Source organism: Triticum urartu, chromosome 5A (assembly GCF_056163025.1).
Source record: "Triticum urartu cultivar PI428250 chromosome 5A, HENAU_Tu73, whole genome shotgun sequence".
NCBI classification, from domain to species: domain Eukaryota; kingdom Viridiplantae; phylum Streptophyta; class Magnoliopsida; order Poales; family Poaceae; genus Triticum; species Triticum urartu.
Window position 1 is genome coordinate 616230478 of NC_141877.1, and position 19149 is coordinate 616249626.

General features: G+C 43.9%; 2 protein-coding genes across 2 annotated transcripts; both read left to right on the plus strand.

Annotated features, from left to right (window-relative positions):
• The first annotated feature begins 3738 nt into the window (after window positions 1-3738).
• Window positions 3739-5133, plus strand: LOC125506217 (GDSL esterase/lipase At5g55050-like). The gene is made up of 2 exons (XM_048671079.1): window positions 3739-3976; window positions 4304-5133. Exons 1-2 carry the CDS (start codon window positions 3739-3741, stop codon window positions 5131-5133), a joined length of 1068 nt encoding a protein of 355 aa, XP_048527036.1.
• Window positions 5134-8534: 3401 nt separating this feature from the next.
• Window positions 8535-9227, plus strand: LOC147973390 (uncharacterized). Its single transcript, XM_087524667.1, has one exon. The coding sequence runs from the start codon at window positions 8535-8537 to the stop codon at window positions 9225-9227; it is 693 nt and encodes a 230-aa protein (XP_087380793.1).
• The last annotated feature ends 9922 nt before the right edge of the window (window positions 9228-19149 follow it).

The window sequence follows — 19149 nt, forward strand, 5'->3', positions numbered from 1 at the left end:
GCTTAGTACAAGTGAAGGCTAGAAAAAGACTGGAAAGCGACCAGCTAGAGAGAGACAACAGTCATGAACATGCATTAAAATTAATCAACACCGAATGCAAGCATGAGTAGGATATAATGCACCATGAATATAAATATCGTAGAGGCTATGTTGATTTTGTTTCAACTACATGCGTGAACATATGCCAATTCAAGCCACTCGAATGTTCAGAGGAGGATACCACCCTATCATACCACATCACAACCATTTTAATAGCATGTTGGCACGCAGGGTGAACCATTATAAGCTCCTAGTTAATTAAGCATGGCATAAGCAACTGCAATATCTAATTATCATTGCAAACATGTTTCTTTCATAATAGGCTGAATCGGGAACGATAAACTAATCATATTTATAAAAACAAGAGAGGTCGAGTTCATACCAGCTTTTCTCATCTCAATAAGTTCATCATATATCGTCAATATTGCCTTTCACTTGCACGACCGAATAAAGTGGATAATAATGATAGTGCATGTGCATTGGACTAAACTGGAATCTGCAAGCATTCAATTCAAGAGACAAGACAAGGTAATATAGGCTCTTTGTTAGATCAACAATAATGCATATAAGAGCCACTCAACATTTTCATTATGGTCATCTCCTCTCGACCCCCAAAGAAAAGAAACAAAACTATTTACACGGGAAAGCTCCCAACAAGCAAAAGAAGAATGAGAAATCTTTTTGGGTTTTCTTTTTAATTACTACTACTACAGGCATGGAAAGTAAACTAGCTAAAAGTTACAACTAAATTTTTTGTTTTTCTTAAGGTTTATCAAACACACAAGAAAAAAGCATAAAAAGGGAAATAAACTAGCATGGATATTACAATGAAAAAGTATGAGCACCGACAACTAGCATGAGTGTGTGAACAGAAATGTAATGCCGGTGAGAAGTACGTACTCCCCCAAACTTAGGCTTTTGGCCTAAGTTGGTCTATGGCCACGGCTGACCTGGCGGATATCCGAAGTAATAGTTGGGGTCGTACTGGGAAGTAGCCTCGGATTGCCACTGGTTGGCAATCTTCTCCGGATCCCACTGGTAAACAGACTGTCGTGAAGGATCAAATTGTGGTTCCGACTCTGGCTCTGTAGCTGATGTGGGGTTTCAATAGGCGTGAATGGCCTCCGGCGGAACATGGTACTTGCCTACAGATAAGTCAAACAAAGAAGGAGCAGGCAAAGTGATAGTCTCAGGGTGATTTTTATCAAAAATCAGCTTATATTTAAGCATCTTTTCCTTATTCTTAATGATAAAATCAAGTGCTACCATACTCTTATAGTCTAGAAAAACAGAAGGAAACAACTTTTCTTCTTTCTCATAATGTCTAATAGGTATGTTAAAATGTGCAGCGAGGCGCGAGGCGAAGATGCCTCCAAGGACGGGGCCCTTAGTACGGTTCAGGTTTAACCGCTTTGCAACAATAGCGCCCATACTAAATGTGTCATCACGGAACAAGGCATGACACAAAATAACAATATCAGGGGCACTAAGGTTGCCACAGTTCCCGCGACCAATCAAGCATCTACTAGCAAATATTGCAAAGTAACGTAGAACAGGAAAATGTATGCTAGTAATTCTTGCATCGGAAACCTTTCTAGTTTCCCCTACAGCAACCATATCAATAAACCATTCCACATCACTATGATGTGGTTCTTCTATACTGCCTGTAAAGGGTATTTTACAGACCCGGCAGAAATAAAAAATGAACATCTCCTTATACTCATCATATAAATAGAAATCCACCGAAGGTGGTGACCTCCTAGCATGGAAATGAAAATTTTGCACAAAAATATTACTGAATAAGAGATACTATTCGGTTGGTCGTGAAGGAAGTCGGTGAGGCCTGCATTCTCAACCAACTCATAAAAATCATCATAAATCCCGGCTGCTCTCAAGAACTCATCACAAGGCCATACACATGGTCGAACCTTCGCAGTACGAGGAAGATTATATTTGGGCCTCTTATCCTCCTCACTTTGCTTATCCTTCGAGTTTCGGTTCGATGAGCCCCTCAAAAATAATTTATCTCAAATTCTTGAAGTTTTTTCAAAAGTACGATCATTTTTTAAATTCATGAATTTTCCCAAATTCGCATTTTATTTTTATTTTTTGTGAACACTTCTCAAGTTCACGACTTTTCAAAAGTCAACGGGCAACATCCACAATCAACGGTTAATGATCAATGCTAATGGTTGTGGTTCAAAATTCTATGTTCAAATGCTCTCGTGGGCCACGGCCCATATATCACATGCGTGAGCGCCAGTAGCCTAACGAACGCTCTAAGCACCAATTAGGAGGTCTCTACATACATATGCTATCTACATTATAAGGTGGTCTTGTACTGGGTATTGTATGATGGATCAATCTCTCGTGGGCGAGAGTACTAGGCCGGATAGACATTGTTTTGGAGGCCCTGCGGTGAGGATGCTTGTATCGCATATCCGGACGGATGAGTTTATTTCAATATTTTGCGAGATAGATAGCCGGCTTACTATGAGATGGACAGAGTTCTTGCCTACATTTATGTTCTATCTGGAGTGCCTGTTAGCTCCGGATTTAGGAACCTTCTACTAGATGAAGCTTCTGGTATTTTTTTCTTTTTCAAGTTTCTTTATCGGCTTCATTGATTTTCTTTTTCTTTCTTGATTTTCTGTTTGGTTCTTTACTTTATTTTGTTTCAATTTTTTGTTTTACTTACTTTTTTTCCATATATGCGAATCTTTTTAATCTGTTCAGTGTAATGTAGTAATTTTTCTACATCTTTTTTTACACTTTGAGTAAGTGCATTGAACACTTTTATTACATGGCACAAACATTGATTATATGTTATGTTTTTTTAAAAAAAATTGCCCAATTAAAATTTAATATTTTCATGAACATGTTTTAAATATTGGGAACATTTTTTTTTCTAAATGACACAAGGATTTTTCCATGTTCAAGAATTCCTTCAAAGAGGGTCTGAACCTAAGTAAACACCATTGTCACTTCTGTTACCATCTTGCCAAGGCTACCAGCTTGGGACTTCCTATGTGGGATCTGCCGGATTTGATCCCGTCACCCTATAAAAATGAGCGAAGGCGGTGGCACTTGGTGAGTTGACACAACTCAATGATGGCAACATAACCACTGTACCCTTATCTGCTTCGTTCATGTGAACATTTACGTTGAGAGAGTTGTGCCGCGTGCACCCACCATAAATAATAAAAAAAATCATGCGTGTATCAAAAATAACAGCATACATGTGAAGACTAACGACGGAGGGAGAGCCGCGAGCGCACGCAAGATCAAGTAAAGTTGAACCGGACGGAGACCCGTCCTATACGGTCGATTGTCATTTTGGTTGTTTATTTATTATATGATAGTATATGATATGATCGCCATGCCGTCTTCTCCACACCACAGAGCACATACGCACGCTGAACAAAACGTACGTACTCTGCCGCGCGCTCTTTTTCAGTACACACATATAGAAGCAGAATGTTTTATCCTCCGTTTCAGAATAAAAGAATGTTTTATCTCTCCCGTGCTTGCACGCTCGCTTCCACTCGATCCTGTCCGGCCTATAAATTGCTGTAAGCCAAACCTCCTGAACTCATCTCATTGTCTAGTGTCAGAAGTAGAGCGAGTGCAGAACACACACCGCTCTAGGCCTCTAGCTGCTCGAAGCAACAGTTGTTTGTCGATCTCAGCTAGCCAGCAATGGCTGGTGCCAGTGTAGTCGCTTCTTGTAGACTGGTCATCATGGCTTTCATGGCCGTGGCAACGGCAGCGTCCGTGCCGGCAGTGTACGTGTTCGGCGACTCGCTGGCCGACGTCGGAAACAACAACCACCTGCTGACGGTGCTCAAGGCAGACTTCTCGCACAACGGCATGGACTACCCGGGCGGGGTGGCCACCGGCCGTTTCAGCAACGGCAAGAACTCCGCCGACTTCCTAGGTGAGTTGCCTACTCATTTCACTCCATCGGATACCAATCAATAGTCTACTCTTTTCTTAGCTGTTGCTACTAGTAGTTTGTACGGTCCGAGTATTAGATACTTATAGTTAAATAAATTAGATAAATGATCGTCACTTTCAGTGTCAATCAGTTATTGAAGATATATCTTCAGCTACAGAGAAAGTGTAATGTACCCTTATATCCAAGCTATATATGTTCCTATTCTTCAGCCCCATTTTTAAAAATTTAAGTTGAGAACGTACGACTTTTCACTATATCCAAGTTTGTGATTGATATATACTCACTCGTATGCATGTATGCATGCAGCCGAGAAGCTCGGGCTGGCGACCTCGCCACCGTACCTGGCCCTGTCCTCGAGCAGCAACGCCAACTACGTCAACGGCGTCAGCTTCGCTTCTGGTGGCGCAGGAGTCTCCAACGCCACAAATACGGAACTGTGCATCACCTTCGACAAGCAGATCGAGTACTACTCGGGCGTGTACGCTTCCCTGGCGCGCAGCCTTGGCCAGACCCAGGCCACAACCCACCTGGCCAAGTCCATCTTCGCCATCACCATCGGCAGCAACGACATCATCCACTACGCCAGGGCCAACACCGCCGCCACACCCTCCCAGCAGCAGCAGTATGTCGACGCGCTCATCCAGTCCCTCTCCGGCCAGCTGCAGAGCCTCTACAACCTCGGCGCGCGCAAGGTGCTGTTCCTCGGCACGGGGCCCGTGGGCTGCACCCCGTCGCTGAGGGAGATTAGCTCCACCAAGGTCTGCAGCGCCGTGGCCAACGCCATGGCCGTGCAGTACAACAAGGCGGCCGAGGGCGTGCTGAACGGCATGACCACGCAGCACGGGGACCTGCACTACGCGCTCTTTGACTCCTCCGCCGCGCTGCTCCGGTACATCGACCAGCCGGCGGAGTACGGGTTCACCGAGGCCAAGGCGGCATGCTGCGGCCTGGGGGACATGAACGCCAAGATCGCCTGCACCCCGCTCAGCAGCTACTGTGCCAACCGCTCCAACCACGTCTTCTGGGACTTCTACCACCCCACGGAGGCCACCGCGAGGATGCTCACCGCCACTGCCTTCGACGGGTCCACGCCTTTCATCTTCCCTATCAACGTAAAGCAGCTCAGCGCCATATAGAATTGTATTTAGACTAGCACTAGATTCATCATCTTCGTATAACAAGGAATGTAGTACATGTTTACACATGAAGTGCAGAAAAAAATGCAAATATATTCTGGAGTTGTATATTCATTTTATTTTATTTTTGCGAAAAGGAGTTGTATATCCATCACTTGCCTGGTTTTTTTCCTCCAAAATCATCATCTGCGTGTAACAAGGATTGTACCTCATCTGCATGTAACAAGGATTGTACATGTTGACACATGAAGTGCAGGAAAAAAATCAAATATATATTGCAGCTGTATGTTCACGTGCCTCAATTTTTCTCCAAAGTCCGAGTGATTTTTTTTTTCAAAATAAGTCGGAGTCATATTTTGAAGCCTTTGGTCAACGTCTAACCATCACCATCTCCAAGTCACTCCATGCATAATTTACAAACCAAAAAAAAAATCGCTGGGATTTCACTAAGCAGTGTGCAATTCTAGTTGACTGGGATTTTTAAACAGATTATACAACTGAAATTTAGCGAATGCCAAATGTACTTTATACTTTATAAAAAATGGTTCCAGGTTCCAGCTTTTTTTTGCGGGGAAAACTACACACCGGTATAGTACTGCGTGCGCTGCTCGAACGCTAGTTTGTTTGAGCTAGCTAGTAATGGCGGGTGCCAGTGTAGTCGCTTGTTGCTCCTTGTTCATCATGGCATTTGTTAGCTACTGCTTCAGCTCGAGTATTTGACAAAAAACTACCACGTTAGGGGTATCCGTCCCACAGAACTACCACTTTCAAAAAAGTGACTAATAACTACCAAAAATTTATTATTTTGTGACAAAAAACTACCAAGTCGCCATTTAGCCGTTTTAACCGCTTAACTGACAGGGATGGCCCATATGGCAGGCCGACGGCGGCCCAAACGGCTAACGGACGCCCGCTCGCTGCCGTTAGTGGCCCGGCTCGATCGGAACCAGCCAGGGGCCAGGTCAAAACGACCGACCGGCCGACCGACCGACCGAACCACATCTCTCTTCCCGAGCTCTCTCCTCTGTATCCCTAGGCGGCGGTGGTAATGGCGGCGGTGGATCCAAACTCCGATGGCGATTTGTTCGGCGGCCAACCTCCTGATGTAGTTGGGGGCCGCGTCGACCTTTCGGAGGTCGATATGTGGCTAGGCAGCTCTAGCTTTGCGGCGCAACAGCCTGAATCTGTAGTTGGCGGCGGCGGCTCGACCACCGACGAGCCATCCCAGGAGTTGGCGTCGGCTCCACTACCGACGACGACAAGAAGTGCACCTCGCGGCCGGCGCAAGCTTCCTCGTGCAGGAGGCGGCAGGTACAACATATCTTCTTCTTTTTCAGTTTTATTGACAGGATGTATTTTAGGTCAATTTCTCCTAATGTATGATAACAGAGTAATTGCAAATTGTTAGAAACTTTAGCAGCGTGCATTCTTTATAATAATTCATTCCGTTTTTGTCCGGTATTGATGACCCAAAATGGGGAATTTGGTTCCATTTAGAGGGCAGAGATTCTGTTGTTAGAAACATGTACCAGTCAGACATATCATTTGGGACTCTGATATCTCTTATTAGGAGTGAGGGTTGCTGCTCTGATGATTATATGTACTATGTTAGTGATGCTCATAAAGGGATAGAAGGCTTAGAGAAAATATCTTCTGAAGATGATGTGCAACAGATGTTGCTCCACTCTCTAAATGAAAAGAGTGTGAACATAAGAGTTGTGAGAGCAAATGAGTTGTGTAATGCAGATGAAAACATAGATTATTATTTTGTTGATCATTGCATTAACACCCAACAAAGTTGCACTAAGTTTGTGGATACAAGCATGGACAGAAAGGAAGAGCTTAAGAAAAGTATTCTTCAAAGAGAAGCTGACCTCAATCATTTTGAAGGTGACACTGATGTATCAGAATTTATGTCTGATTCAGATGGCAACAGTGTGGAACTGCAAGCAGTTTCTTCATCTGATGATGAAGATAGACCAATGGCACAGAAACTAAAGCCAGTGAGAAATCCTAGTCCGACAATTAGATCACACAATGAGGCTGAGAAAATGGAAAAACCAGATTGGTTCCCTGAAGCTGATGAAAAATATTTTCCTGGTGATTATGGCATTAGTGATGAAGAAGATGAGCCTGAAGGATCCTATAAACTACCAAGTGGTAGGAAGAGAAGGGATATGAAGTTGAAGGAAAGGGTATGGTTCAATCCCAAACTACCAAACCCAGAAGAACAGTTTTGTAAGGGATTGTGCTTCACCAGTGTTTATGACTACAGAGATGCACTTAGGGATTTTCACATTAGGACATTGAGGAACTTTCAATACCATAGAAATGCCCCAGATAGAATTATTGTTTGGTGCTCAGAGAGAGCACAAGGATGTGATTTTTTATATCACTGCCTCTAAAATAGCTCATGAGAAAACTTACTACATCAAGAAGTGTGATATTGTGCACACTTGTGGAGCATGTGCACAGTCCACAAAGGTTACTACAAAGTGGTTGTCCAGATCAGTACAGGAAGCATTGAGAGAAGACATTAGATCTCTTGTGGATGCATTAATTAAAAAGACAAAGACCAAGTTTTCAGTGGATGTGTCAAGGAGTGTGGCATATAGGGCAAGGAGGAAGGTTGTTGATGTGGTGCAAGGTGATCACAAGCAACAGTATTTGAGGTTAAGAGATTATCTTCAAGCTGTTCTTGATACAAACCCTGGGAGCAAGTGTATAGTGACAACATTTGAAGATACAGAAAACCCAGCACCTACTCCTATATTCAAGTATCTTTTCTACTGTTTAGCAGCTTCAAAGGAAGGTTTCCTTAATGGTTGCAGACCATTTATAGGTAATTTTTGAAGATTTAACTATTATTAATTAGTGGTTTCCTAGTAGTTCTATGTTGTAGCTAATTTGTCACTTAATCCAGGTCTTGATGGATGCTTCATCAAGTTAACCACTAGACAACAAATACTTGCAGCCACGGGAAGGGATGGCAACAACAACATCTACCCCATAGCTTTTGGTGTGGTTGACAAGGAAGATGGAGAGAGTTGGACTTGGTTTTTAACTCAGTTGAGATGTTGCATTGGTAGTGGCAACAAGTTTGGAACATACACCATCATATCTGATAGGCAAAAGGTTAGTGTCTTATGCACAAATATGTTTGATCAATGTGGTTTTAGTACCTATTGGAATTATTTAAGTTTGATCATGTGCATTATTAATTTGTTAATATATAGGGCTTGCTTAAGGCAATAAATGAGGTATTCTCTGATTCACCTCAAAGGTACTGTCTTAGGCACATATATGCAAATTTCCAAGCAGTTGGATTTAGGGGGTAGGAACTAAAGAAATGTGTGGACCAGGCTAGCTACTCTTACACAAAACATGGTCATGAATTAGGGATGGCAGATTTGAAAGCACAGTGTGAGGATGCTTGGAAATGGCTAAAAAAGATTGATGCTTCTGCTTGGGCTAGGTTTGCTATGGATCATACATGCAAAACAGATCTAGTGGTGAACAACCTGAGTGAAGTGTTCAACAAGATGATACTGGATGTTAGGGCTAAGCCTATAAGGACAATGTTTGAAGGGATTAGGACCAAGCAGATGATCAAGAGGCAGCAGACCAGAGAGAAGTTACAGATTAGCAGGTGGACAATCACACCCAACTATGCAGAGATTTTAGAAGAGAACAAGAAATATGTCAAGTATTGCCAGACTGGTAGAGCAGGTGAAACAATATGGCAAGTTACCAGCAAAGAAAAACAATATTCTATTGACATGGAAAAATATACCTGCGATTGCAAGAGATGGAACATGTCAGGAGTACCTTGCAGTCATGGCATATCTGCAATGACAAAGCAAAAACTGCATCCTGAGGACTATGTTAGTGAATTTTTCAAGAAGACACTATATTCTGAGACATACAAAGAAATCATATACCCTGTCCCTGGTCCAGATTGCTGGCCTCAAACAAACACACCAGACATTGAGCCTCCTGTTTTAAAAGAAAAGGCAGGGAAAAACAAACTGCAAGGCGGAAAGGGCAGTTTGAAGTTCCAGGTCCAAGAGATAGTACTAGGATGGGGACTATAACATGTAGTAACTGTGGGCTAGAAGGACACAAATATACAAGTTGCCAGAAGGCTCTGAGGCCTAAGCTTCAGATGAGGAAAAACAAACATCAGGTAATTACATGACTTACAAGTTTCCTTTTTCCATGGTATTTACCTCACTAAATGTGTCCTGGTTCTTGAATGCAGGAAAACAGGGCAGTTTATGCAAATACACCAGCTGCACCAGCTCAAGGCCATGCTACAACTGGAAGAAGAGCCAATCCTACCATATCAGTCCCTGCTGCTGTTGGGGAACGTAGTAATTTCAAAAAAATTCCTACGCACACGCAAGATCATGGTGATGCATAGCAACGAGAGAGGAGAGTGTTGTCTACGTACCCTCGTAGACCGAAAGCGGAAGCGTTAGCACAACGCGGTTGATGTAGTTATACGTCTTCACGGCCCGACCGATCAAGCACCGAAACTACGGCACCTCCGAGTTCTAGCACACGTTCAGCTCGATGACGATCCCCGGACTCCGATCTAGCAGAATGTCGGGGAAGAGTTCTGTCAGCACGACGGCGTGGTGACGATCTTGATGTTCTACCGTCGCAGGGCTTTGCCTAAGCACTGCTACAATATTATCGAGGATTATGGTGGAAGGGGGCACCTCACACTTCTAAGAGATCAATGATCAATTGTTGTGTCTATGGGGTGCCCCTGCCCCCGTATATAAAGGAGCAAGGGGGAGGAGGTGCGGCCAGGCAAGGGGCGCGCCAGGAGGAGTCCTACTCCCACCAGGAGTAGGACTCCCCCCCCCCTTCCATGTTGGACTAGGACTTGGGGGGGAAGGAGAGAAAGAGGGGAAAGGAAAGGGGGGCGCCGTCCCCCCCCCTCCTTGTCCAATTCAGACTTGGGGGGAGGGGTGCGCGGCTGCCCCTTGGCCTCCTCTCTACTTCCTCCACTAGGCCCATTAAGGCCCATTAGGTTACCGGGGGGTTCCGGTAACCTCCCAGTACTCCGGTAAAATGCCGATTTCACCTGGAACACTTCCGATGTCCAAACATAGGCTTCCAATATATCAATCTTTATGTCTCGACCATTTCGAGACTCCTCGTCATGTCCGTGATCACATCCGGGACTCTGAACAACCTTCGGTACATTAAAACATATAAACTCATAATGAAACTGTCATCGTAACGTTAAGCGTGTGGACCCTACGGGTTCGAGAACAATGTAGACATGACCGAGACACGTCTCCGGTCAATAACCAATAGCGGAACCTGGATGCTCATATTGGCTCCTACATATTCTACGAAGATCTTTATCGGTTAGACCGCATAACAACATACGTTGTTCCCTTTGTCATCGGTATGTTACTTGCCCTAGATTCGATCATCGGTATCTTAATACCTAGTTCAATCTCGTTACCGGCAAGTCTCTTTACTCGTTCTGTAATACATCATCCCGCAACTAACTCATTAGCTGCAATGCTTGCAAGGCTTTAAGTGATGTGCATTACCGAGAGGGCCCAGAGATACCTCTCTGACAATCGGAGTGACAAATCATAATCTCGAAATACGCCAACCCAACAAGTACCTTCGGAGACACCTGTAGAGCACCTTTATAATCACCCAGTTACGTTGTGACGTTTGGTAGCACACAAAGTGTTCCTCTGGTAAACGGGAGTTGCATAATCTCATAGTCATAGGAACATGTATAAGTCATGAAGAAAGCAATAGCAACAAACTAAACGATCAAGTGCTATGCTAACGGAATGGGTCAAGTCAATCACATCATTCTCCAATGATGTGATCCCGTTAATCAAATGACAACTCATGTCTATGGCTAGGAAACTTAACCATCTTTGATTCAACGAGCTAGTCAAGTAGAGGCATACTAGTGACATACTGTTTGTCTATGTATTCACTCATGTATTATGTTTTCGGTTAATACAATTCTAGCATGAATAATAAACATTTATCATGACATAAGGAAATAAATAATAACTTTATTATTGCCTCTAGGGCATATTTCCTTCAGCTGCAACAACAAATAGAGCGTCACATTCTGCTCCAGGCCCTTCTGCATCAGCACCAGCCCCTGTTGGTACATCCAGAAGGGGCAGGCCTGCAGGTAGAGGGAGAAATTCCGGTTTCAGTGCACCAAGATCTGCCACACTTCTGCACAAGGTTTGGCGGGGACCAAAAGGAAGAGGTATCCAAGCCCCAAATTGAAGGGCTACTTCTATGCAAGTGGTAACTAATGGTAAGTCTGAACTTAGTTTCTGAACTTTTCTGAACTTAGTTTCTGCACTTAGTTTCTGCACTTGTCTGAACTTGTCTAAAACTGAACCTATCTGAAACTGAACTTGTCTAAGATGGGCCTGCTGCCCTGTTATGCTTTATTAATTGGGCCTGGTACTGGGCTCGGTTATTGGATCTCTCTGCCCCCCCCCTCCCAAGCCTGCCATTCTGTCTACAAAAGTCGCAACGATCTTACAACCTCTTTCCCCTAACCCAAAACCTAGCCGCCGTGGAAGCACGCGGACCCTAGTTCAGCCAAAGATGGATCCAGCATTAGGAGAGGTAGTGGATGACCATGAGGAGGTTGATAGGGCTGCTGCGAGGGCCAATCGCAGAGCGCACGCGCTGGAGCGACGGCGGAGGCTGGCTGCCAGGATTATGGCAGAACGCAACGCCAACGATGTCAAGCAGTTTAATGAGGCGTTCCCAGAAGGAACACACATCACGGATGACCTTGTCATCTGGTGGGCAAGAGACAGGGCAAGCTTCCATCGATTCCAAGTAACAAGGACTCGATGGACTAGTATGTTGGCTGCGTTCGAAGGAAGAGAGGATTAGTTCTCTGCATGTTATCTGCATGCTCTGTGTTTTCTGTTTATGTATGTCTCTGAACTTATTTCTTCCTTTATATTGCATTTGTCTGCACTTATTGTTGTTACTTCTGAATGTTCAGAGCGGCGTCATCTTCGTCGTCTGCAGAGTGAGAGAGCATGCAACAATGGAGATGCAGCAGCAAATTATCGTCATCTTCGTCGTCTGTATTAGTACTATGTTTTCTTAAATCAGCTCGAACTATCTATGTTTTATGTGTTTTAATGCGTGGTAGTGAATGTTTCATCTCTGTCTATGTCTGAATCTGGTTAAGAATCATTCTATCTAAGCATTGCTGAATGTTTCTAAATTTGGTTTAAGTTTATGAATCAGGTTTATGTTCATGAATGTCTGTAAATACTTGAGAAATCTTTTTTGCGTTTGGTTACATTCCAACCTAACTTTCACTTTCCCGATGAGAAATGGCAGCAAATTATCACAAGTTTCAACACACTGAAACTGTGAACATTAAATACAACACATCTACCACCTCACTATTACTACTCCACTGCCACACAACACCTCCCCCCACTTAACTCCTCCACATAACTACTACTCCAACACCTATCCACCTCACTTCTGCCGCACCCGCAACTACTCCTCCTCTCCCTAGCTCCAACCATGGCTGGTTCTTCCTCTTCCCCTTCCCCAGACCCATGGCTAAACCCATTCCCAACTGGCAAGGGATGGGTTGCCATGCTTCTTGGTTCAACACGCGGCGACCAAGAACTCTTCCTCGACTACATGAAGGTCGCCATGAGGTACACCAGCGCTATTGGGCTGGTAGATGCAGCAAAGAAAGTGAGGAAGAAGGCGACTAGCGAGGAGAAGTAGCGCATGGAGCAGTGCTATGGAAACCCAGGTAAGGTGGTCATGCCCATCGACATTCTCCTATGGGCAATGAAGGAGGCCGACTCCGGCGATGCTGGGCAGAGGCAGCGGTGGGCAGACCACCGCTGTGTCGCTCCAGCACAAGCTACATCAAATGCAAACGTAGCAGAGGTGCACGAAGACGACGACGACCTACAGATCGTCGCACAGCCAGCTGTGCAGGCTCGCCGCCGTCCTCCTCCCATCATCAGCATCGATGAAGATGAAGGGAAGAGGAGGTGGAGGTGTAGCCAAATCCCACCCAACTGAAGCAAGAGGTACGACGATCCGGACGCTTAGCAGGACAGACAACTAAGTGAATCTGAAACTATAAGTTTCAGATTCAGTTTCGTCAGTAGTTGAACTACCTATGTCAGTTTCGTCAATTGAACTACCTATGTCAGTTTCGCCAATGTCTGTAATCTTCAGTTTTAGCAAGTATTGTGCTATCTATGTAATGCTACCTATGGTGCCTCCTATGTGAAGTACCTACCTTTGTCTAGTGTTACCAAGTTTGTGCAATCTGTGAAATGTTACAACAAACTTCTTAGGACCATATTGCAGGTAGGATAAAAAAGACAGATAGAAACTGCAGCAGGCTTAGATAATAAGGTTCTTAACTTAACATCAGGGCATTAAAGATAACATCATCTTAGAGCATTACAGATCAGAGCCATAACAGCACCCCACACCACAACCAAAATGATCTGAAACCATAGACAGTTCTTAGGCTTAGGCAGTTCATTAGCTAATATTAGTACTGAGATGCATATTTGCATCAGACTCCTTCATTGCTAGGCCAATTATATATAGAGGCCTCATATTTACTTACCAACCATGCCTAATAAATCACTCCTCCATGACAACTTCTTTGATCTTGTCCAGCTTTTCCTTGCACCCATGACCAGCCTTCAGTAGCTCAGAAATGACATGCTCCAGCTTCTTCTTCTCTTCTATAAGGAGGTCTCCCTCCACTTGTATCTCCTTCATGGCCTTCCTGGTGTTTTGAATGATATCAGCTTGACTCTGCAGGATGCACCTCTGTTCTTTCTTCAGCTTAAGCTTCTCCATTTGAACCTCAATCTTTGCCTGCTCCTCAAGCTGATGATTCTTCTCCTTAGGATCATTGATTTCCTAGCTTGTGTAATCCATGTCATGGGATTTCTGCCCATCCTGGTAATCAAACAGCTTGGATACATCATCCACAAGCTGACTGTACTGATTGGCAAAAGAATCCAGCTCCGTCTTCAGTTTCTCAACCTCTATCTCATGAGCTTCTTTGTCTTGGACTCTACCAAGGTTCTCCTCATGATACATATCCCACAGCTTGGTTAAACACCTCTGCAGAATTACTGGCCAAGGGGCATCTACCCACTCCAGAACACCACAGTTCACACCATCCTGAAAATGCAGTGAAATATTAATTATAACTAAATCTAGTAAAATTCAGTTACAGAATTCATACATACATATCAATGTTTGTCTGCATGCAGTAACAAAGAAATTTAGTTAGACCAATTTTAGATGCTGCCTAGATTCAGTTCCTATCAGAGATTTAGCTAACACATGAACACCACACCAGCTTTGTACTTCAGTTTTCAGTAAACGGATACTGAAACAACAAGAATATCAATGTTGTTTGCACTATGTACCACCAAATAAATCTACACATGAAAACCAATAACAATAGTTGCTCTTAGCGTAGTAGCACATCCAATGAATCTCCTTCCAGTGTCAGTCCCTTCAAATGCCACAAACCTGCCTGGTCTCTACCTGTGCAGGATGCACTTACGATCAGATTCAACCACAAGCCCACTGAAACTTGGATCTATCACCGTGTCAGGAGTTTGCTGCAGTACCAACCCCATATATATCAGCCACAACACCTCACACATAAGAACTACATGGAAGAGCAGAGTGAGCTCAAACCCTAACCCTAACCCTAGCATAGGAGAGAACAGAGTGAGCTCACTTACAAAATACTCCATATGCATGCTGCTCTACTCATCCATGTACTCGTCATCGTCGGCGTCGGATGTCTCGTTGCTGTTGAGCCAGGAAGGCATCCTCGCGCCGCTGCGTCGCAGTCGCCGGAGGAAACAGAGGAAGAAGAGAGCTCGGGGAGAGGAGTGAGTGAGTGAGAGTGAGTGAGGGTCGGCCGGCCAGTCGGTCGTTTTGACCTGGCCCCTGGCTGGTTCCGACCGAGCCGGGCCACTAACAGCAGCGAGCGGGCGTCCGTTAGCCGTTTGGGCCGCCGTCGGCCTGCCATGTGGGCCATCCCTATCAGTTAAGCGGTTAAAACGACTAAATGGACTATCAGCACGACTTGGTAGTTTTTTGTCACAAAATTAGAAATTTTTGGTAGTTATTAGTCACTTTTTTGAAAGTAGTAGTTCTGTGGGACAGATACCCCTAATGTGGTAGTTTTTTGTCAAATACTCGCTTCAGCTCACTCAGAGATGCCTTGCACACAAGGGATTCAGAGTAGCTACAGGTTCAGGTTTGGCAGAATTCAGAGTAGCTACAGCCTAGAGGTTCAGCTTACAACTGGATGCACGCACAATTGTGCTGGAATTGGAAGAAGCAAGAATTGTGGGTAGGGTTGAGAGCCAGGCAAGAGAGAAAGCCGCCGCCGCCAGTTCTGATCGAGTCTATGATGCCTGTCCGGAGAGCGATCCCCTGCTTTATGCTTCCTGGGTCGTGCTCACCCACTCCTCGCCAGCCAGTCGTTTGTTGGGCTTGCGGGCTCTCCTGGCTGGGCCTTGGGCCATTCCTTCGTCGGCCTCGGCTGGGGTGTGGTTGGGAGCATGGTGTGGTACTGGTAGAGACCTCCTATGTGACGCTCTCTGCGTCAAGTTGCTGAGTATTCGCACAGGCATGTCTTCGACTGGGCCGGCCCATGAAGATAGCGACGCGAATTGGGGATTCGAACACTGGATCGATTGCTATAAACGACGCGTTCCTACAAGCTGAACTAGGAGCCGCATCTGACCGTGTTGGAGCATCAACCTTAAAGAACCAAATACGCTGCGCTGATCCGAATTACTTTAGGAATTTCAAAATAATTTTTTTTCCAAAAAACGGAATGTTCCATGAGACGCAAACACTTTCCAAAATTGTGAAAAATATTTTGGAAAACTATAACATTTTTGAAAAAACAGGATTTTTTTGAAAATGATGAACAGTTTTTTGAAACGGGAACATTTTTTCAAATTCCAAAACAAAATTAGGAAACACGAACATATTTGAAAATTCCTGAACAAAATTTGAAAACATGATTTTAAAGAAACTTGTGAAAAAAATTTAAACTTCTGAAAAAAATGAAAACACGAACAATTTTTAAAATCTATGAACAATTTTTAAAAACAGGAACATTTTTTTAAAATTGTCAAAATTTTGAAAATAAATATTCAAACATTTTTTGTAAAACAAGAACAATTTTTTTAAATTCTAGAACAATTTTTGAAAAATGCGAACAATTTCAGAATTTTTGAAAAATGCGAACAGTTTTTTAAAACAAGAACATTTTTTGAATTTATGAACAACTTTTTAAAACACAAACATTTTTTCAAATTTTGGATTTTTTTAAAGAGGAACATTTTTTGAAAATTTTGAACAATTTTGGAAATATGATCTTTAAAAAATAAACTTGAAAAATAAAATAAAATTAAAAGCTAAAAAACAATAAGAAAACTGAAAGCAAAAAACGAAATTAAGAAAGAAGAAGAAGAAATAGAAAAAACAAAAAACAAAAAACCAAGAAGAAACAGGAAAACCAGTCTAAAAGATAAAAACGGTGCAGAGAACCTTCTAGAAGGTTCTCAAAACCGGCTGCATAGATTTTGTATAATGAGCCGACCCATTGCGAGAGATGCGGCGCTTCGCCTGTGCGTTGTATCAACATTTTGACGCAATGAGCGGCACATAGGGTTTTTTGTACTGGCAAGCCTGCTAACAGCATTCATGGCGGACGTGGCGGGCCATGGGGTCCATGCCGGCGGTGTACGTGTTCGGCGACTCACTGGCGGACGTGGGGAACAACAACCATCTGCTGACGCCAATCAAGGCGGACTTCTCGCACAACGGCATGGACTACCCGGGGAGGAAGGCCACCGGCCGTTTCAGCAACAGCAAGAACTCCGCCGAATTCCTCGGTGCGTTACCTGCTCATTGTTCACACGAACAGTCGAGTGCCATTCTCTCTCGCCTACTGCCTGCATTCTCACTTCGCAATCACACTGACACTCGATCCGTCAGTCGACGAGTGTTCATTTTTTTTTCTTTTGAGAAATAATTATTCATGATATTCTCAGAGTTTTGATTTTCAGTTTGTAATTTTTTCGCCCCAGGTAGAGATGGCTGAATTTCGTCCATTTCAAAAACATCTGGCTTAAATTTGACCAAAATTTATGTTTTCACCCGAAAGGTATTTTTCGCCCCAGGCCTAGATGGCCGAAATTTGGCCTAAATCCATTTTTTTTGGCCAAAAATTGAAACACAGATTCTACCAAGCAAACAAAAGAAAAATAATATTATTTGAAATCGACATTGATTGCAGCTATGTTCCATTCGAGCGTAGGCAAGACTTTTGTTTGAGGTACTCCCTCTCTTTTTTTATAAGACATTTCGTACAATTGACATTTAACTGTTTCAGGTGATATCTGAAACATTTTATAAAAATGAATAGAGGGAGTACAAGATATTTTATACTCCCTCCTTTTTTTATTTAGAGCAACTCCAACAGGCCGACTCAAACGGACGGCGATTTAGTTCGCTTTTTGTCCGTTTAGGTCGGCCGCCCGCCCGGCGTTCACCCTGTTTTTCATATGGATCGGCAACGCGTCCAACACGCGCGATCCATATGTGCAGGCGTGGCCGATTGGCCGCCTAATTTTACATTGCATTCAACATATTGTAAAATGAAAATTTAACAAGCAAAATAGTTTAGCCGCCCAAATAAATAGTATAGTTTTAGATGCCAAATAAAAATAAAAATGTTTCACATAGTTTTGCAAACGAGTAAAAGAAGATACATCTATTGATTGCCAACATGAGTCCACATATACTCAACCAAATCATTTTGCAGTTGCACGTGAGTTTCCCAATTACGCATGTCTTCATGAAACTGAGTGAACTGCTCAAATGTTGCCGCTACTCTATGCTCAGGCACAACATTCTCACCCTGAAACTGAAAAGCCTTGATAGTACAGACGTTCCAGGCGCTTGTCTTCTACGATCATATTGTGCATGATCACACAAGCAATCATCACCTCTCATAGTTTCTGCGTGCTCCAAGTATTAGCAGGATACCGAACGATGCTCCATCGAGATTGCAAAATACCAAATGCACGGTCGACATCCTTTCTAGCACTCTCTTGCTCTTGGGAAAATCTTTTCCTTTTCTCTGCGACAGGGTTGGGTATTGTCTTTACAATAGTGGTCCATTGAGAATAGATACCGTCACCCAAATAATACCCTTTGTCGTAGTTGTGGCCGTTGACAGTAAAGTTCACCGGTGGGCTGTTGCCTTCGGCAAGCCTAGCAAACACCGGTGAGCGCTGAAGCACGTTGATATCATTGTGTGATCCAGCCATGCCAAAGAAAGAGTGCCAGATCCAGAGATCTTGAGACGCCACGGCCTCTAGTATGATAGTGCAAGCCCTGACATGTCCCTTATACAGCCCTTGCCAAGCAGAAGGGCAGTTCTTCCACTCCCAGTGCATGCAGTCTATGCTGCCAAGCATCCTCGGAAAGCCCCTGCTAGCATTCATCGCCAACAAACGGGTTGTATCTTCAGCTGTCAGCTCTCTCAAATACTCAGGGCCAAACACAGTAATCACAGCCTTGCAGAACTTATACAGGGACTCTATGCATGTAGACTCGCTCATACGGACGTACTCGTCAATGAGATCACCGGACACTCCGTATGCAAGCATTCAGATGGCGGTAGTGCATTTCTGATAAAAGGAGAAACCAATCTTGCCGACGGCATCCTCTTTGCACTCGAAGTAGTCATCATAGCCGACCACTCCCTCTCTAATACGGTTGAAAACATGCCTACTCATACAGAACTGGCGGCGGAATTTGTGATGTTTGAACAACGGGTTTGTTGTATCAAAGTAGTCCTTCCAGAAAGGAAATGCCCGCTCTCCCGGTTACGATTCAACGCCGGAAGGTGGCCCGGAATGGAGCCAC